Source organism: Nicotiana tabacum, chromosome 19 (genome assembly GCF_000715075.1).
Source record: "Nicotiana tabacum cultivar K326 chromosome 19, ASM71507v2, whole genome shotgun sequence".
In the NCBI taxonomy this organism is placed as follows: domain Eukaryota; kingdom Viridiplantae; phylum Streptophyta; class Magnoliopsida; order Solanales; family Solanaceae; genus Nicotiana; species Nicotiana tabacum.
In genome coordinates, this window is record NC_134098.1 from 14,001,017 (window position 1) to 14,004,186 (window position 3,170).

Here is a 3,170-nt window from a genome sequence, read left to right on the forward strand (position 1 = left end):
ACAGTGCCTTGCGCCAAAACAATGGCGTCATAGATAGTGCCTCGTGCCGACGATGCCATCCGAGCAAATTTTAATTCGTCATTATGTTTGGACATGCAGAATTCGGCCCCTACCCTATAAATACCCCTTAGAGTTAGTTTTTGAAGGGTAGACACTATTAGAGAGGACGCTTTTAGAGAGGGGATTCGACTCAAGGAGGCAAGAACACGCTAGGAACAAGGAGGAGAATTCTTCTACGAGTTTTTACTTTCTTCTTCCTTTGGATGAGGTAGCAAATAAGGTGATAAAATTCAAAAAATAATATATGCAATATTCTAAAAATTTAAGCAAAAATGGATATTTTTCAATGGGTATGGTTAAATTTCATTAAAAGCATATAGATGAGTCAAAATACAAATATTTGAGGAAGATTGGAGGTGATTTAGACTGATTTGGTATCAAAATTCGTAGTTAAAATCGAGTTCAAAAAATTCTTCTGCGACACATGTATCACACACACAGGTATAAATGGATATACATATAATACACAATTGATACAAATATGATACAATATATGTGATACACAAATGATACACATCATTTCTTTTCATGTTCATCTTCTATTTCGAATTTTCAATTCATAACACCTCAAAACTCCATCAAATCATGCCAAAACTGAGATTCAAGCTCTTTAAGATGTGCCCAATCTATTCTAATAACCCACACTCAAAAGAAAGCAAATAATTGACCTTTTTCGGCTACGAATATCTAATAGGCTAATATTAGTAATATTTAGTTAATATTAGTAATAATTTATAAATTGACCAATTTTTGTAATAAACTACTTATAAATGGACATAACTTGTAGTTTTTCTATTTTTAATCCAAAAATCATAGTTCATGGGTATTTTTGAACATTTTCCGTTCTCAAAATAAGAACAAAATAAGAGGTTTTTACTTTCCCTTTCAAGGCAAATGGACTTATTATCTTCTTGGGCTTCATTAAGGTAAATGGGCCCCCAAAATTCTGTCAACTTTATAATATCTTCCATTTTCTAAATCATAAAACCCTAGCACTCAGCAGCATCTGTGTGTTGTCGAAGCAGCCGTCATTTGATTTGAAGGTAAAAATCAAATTCCCATATTCACTCAGTAACCATTTTCATCAATTATTTTCTCCATTTCCTCAAAAAAAAAAAAATTGTTTGATAAACAGGAACAACGTTAATCAAATGTCGCTCGGAGAAGTCGCTTGTACTTACGCTTGTTTAATCCTCAACGATGAGGACATTCCCATCACCGTATGTTTCTCTTCCCGGTATTTAAATTTTTTTCATTTTTTTTTTACTGCTATTTTTAATGAGATTTAAGTTATATACACTTACAGTATAAAAATATTGCAATTTGACTTGTGATAGCACGCCAATTACCATTTTTGTATAATTAATGTACTGATTTGTGCTTTAATTTTTACTGTAATAGGCAGAAAAAATTGCTACTTTAGTAAAAGCAGCAAATGTAACAGTGGAGCCTTACTGGCCTTTGCTGTTTGCTAAACTTGCTGAGAAGAGAAACCTCGGAGATCTTATTATGAATGTTGGTGCTGGTGGCGGTGGCGCTGCTGTTGCCGTTGCTGCACCAGTTGGCGGAGCTGCTGCTGGTGCTGGTGCTGCTGCAGCCGCTCCAGCTGCTGAGGAAAAGAAGGTAAAAAAAGAAAGAAAGAAATGAGTATTAGTTATATTGATTGATCGAAAATTTGATTTTGAATAGATGGTGAGTTGGTGACAGTTTTTTTTTTGACTGTGAAATGTGCCTGAGCTAACGTTTATTTTTTTTATTTGGAATGTGAACAGGAAGAGCCTAAGGAAGAAAGTGATGACGATATGGGATTCAGTCTTTTCGATTAGGAGCGACTTTCAGTATGATTTTATAGGTTATATTTTTCCTGAGAAAATTTGGCATATGTTAGTGATAGAATTTTGCTCAGGACCACTCTTGATATGTTTGTTATAAATGTCATGTAATCTTGGTGTGTTATGAACATGTTCTGCTAGAGATTGTTCAGTAATTTGAGTGCATTTTTGTCTTTGTATCCCCAAATGCAAACTACTATCTTTAACTATTTTAACAATTGGCATCTTGGAAAACCATGGTTCATGAACTTGCATTGGATCGATCTATCATTTGACAATCATGTTGTCTAATGAAGCATTTTTAAAGGTATTTTGATTGGCTATAAAGTTGGCATAGTTTTGTTTTATTGAAATTTCTTCTTTTGTTCATATGCATATGCATCCTTCCTTATCTTTCCTTAGCCGAGGGTCTAGCGGAGACAGTCTCTCTTCCTTCTTAAAGGTAGGGGTAAGGTCTGTGTATACACTACTCTCCCCGGACCCCACTTGTGGGATTACATTGAATTTGTTGTTAATATGCATATGCATTTACTATTAGTATATTTTAGTCTCCGTTCACAGAGTATTAGTTGCGACTGGGGACTAGAATTTGGTTAAGGATGTGTTTACTGATGCTCAACAGAGGCGAGTCTGATTAGTTGGAGTTGATTATAATTGGTATAAGCACTTTGGAAAGACTGTCAACTTAAAAAGGTGTTCTGTTAAATACAGTATACAGAACATCTCTAGATTTTCTTTTTCACTCTGTAGTCTGTAGTGTCCCACTGCCTCTACTTAGCACTTGGCTACCTAGTGCATTCTAAGAGCATACTCATGATTCTACAATGGTCTTTATATTGGTATTTGGGGATTCAACTTGCAAGTGAGAATCATTTAGCATATAAGATTGTATTATTTATAACCCTTGCAATTTTGTTATTTCATCTATGCTTTGTGTGATCAAGCCAATCTTCTTCTGGTTGTATCTTTTGCTCTTCTATGCTTAGGGTCTTGTCCTTCTCTCCTTTTGTTCCATATATTCCTCACTTGAGCTTCAAAATGCTTCGTCTGTGCTCAAAACAAACAATATTGACCAGGTTGCTGTTGAATCAGACATATATTACATCACATAACACGTGTCAAAAGTCGCACAATCTTGTCGATGTACATCAGATGCAATCTCATTTGTTTCTTCTATGTTCACCACATCTCATATTGGATTCACTTCCTTAGCACTTGGATAAAAAAATGGAACTGCAAATACTTTGGTGGCATACAATTGATTTAGTAATACAACTT

At 34.7% G+C, this 3,170-nt stretch overlaps 1 protein-coding gene across 1 annotated transcript; it reads left to right on the forward strand.

The window, feature by feature from the left end:
- The first annotated feature begins 976 nt into the window (after window positions 1-976).
- On the forward strand, window positions 977-2,071 carry LOC107767644 (large ribosomal subunit protein P1y). The gene is made up of 4 exons (XM_016586712.2): window positions 977-1,103; window positions 1,196-1,280; window positions 1,462-1,683; window positions 1,833-2,071. The coding sequence occupies exons 2-4, from the start codon at window positions 1,212-1,214 to the stop codon at window positions 1,884-1,886; spliced, it is 345 nt and encodes a 114-aa protein (XP_016442198.1). The 5' UTR covers window positions 977-1,103; window positions 1,196-1,211; the 3' UTR covers window positions 1,887-2,071.
- Window positions 2,072-3,170: the final 1,099 nt, after the last annotated feature.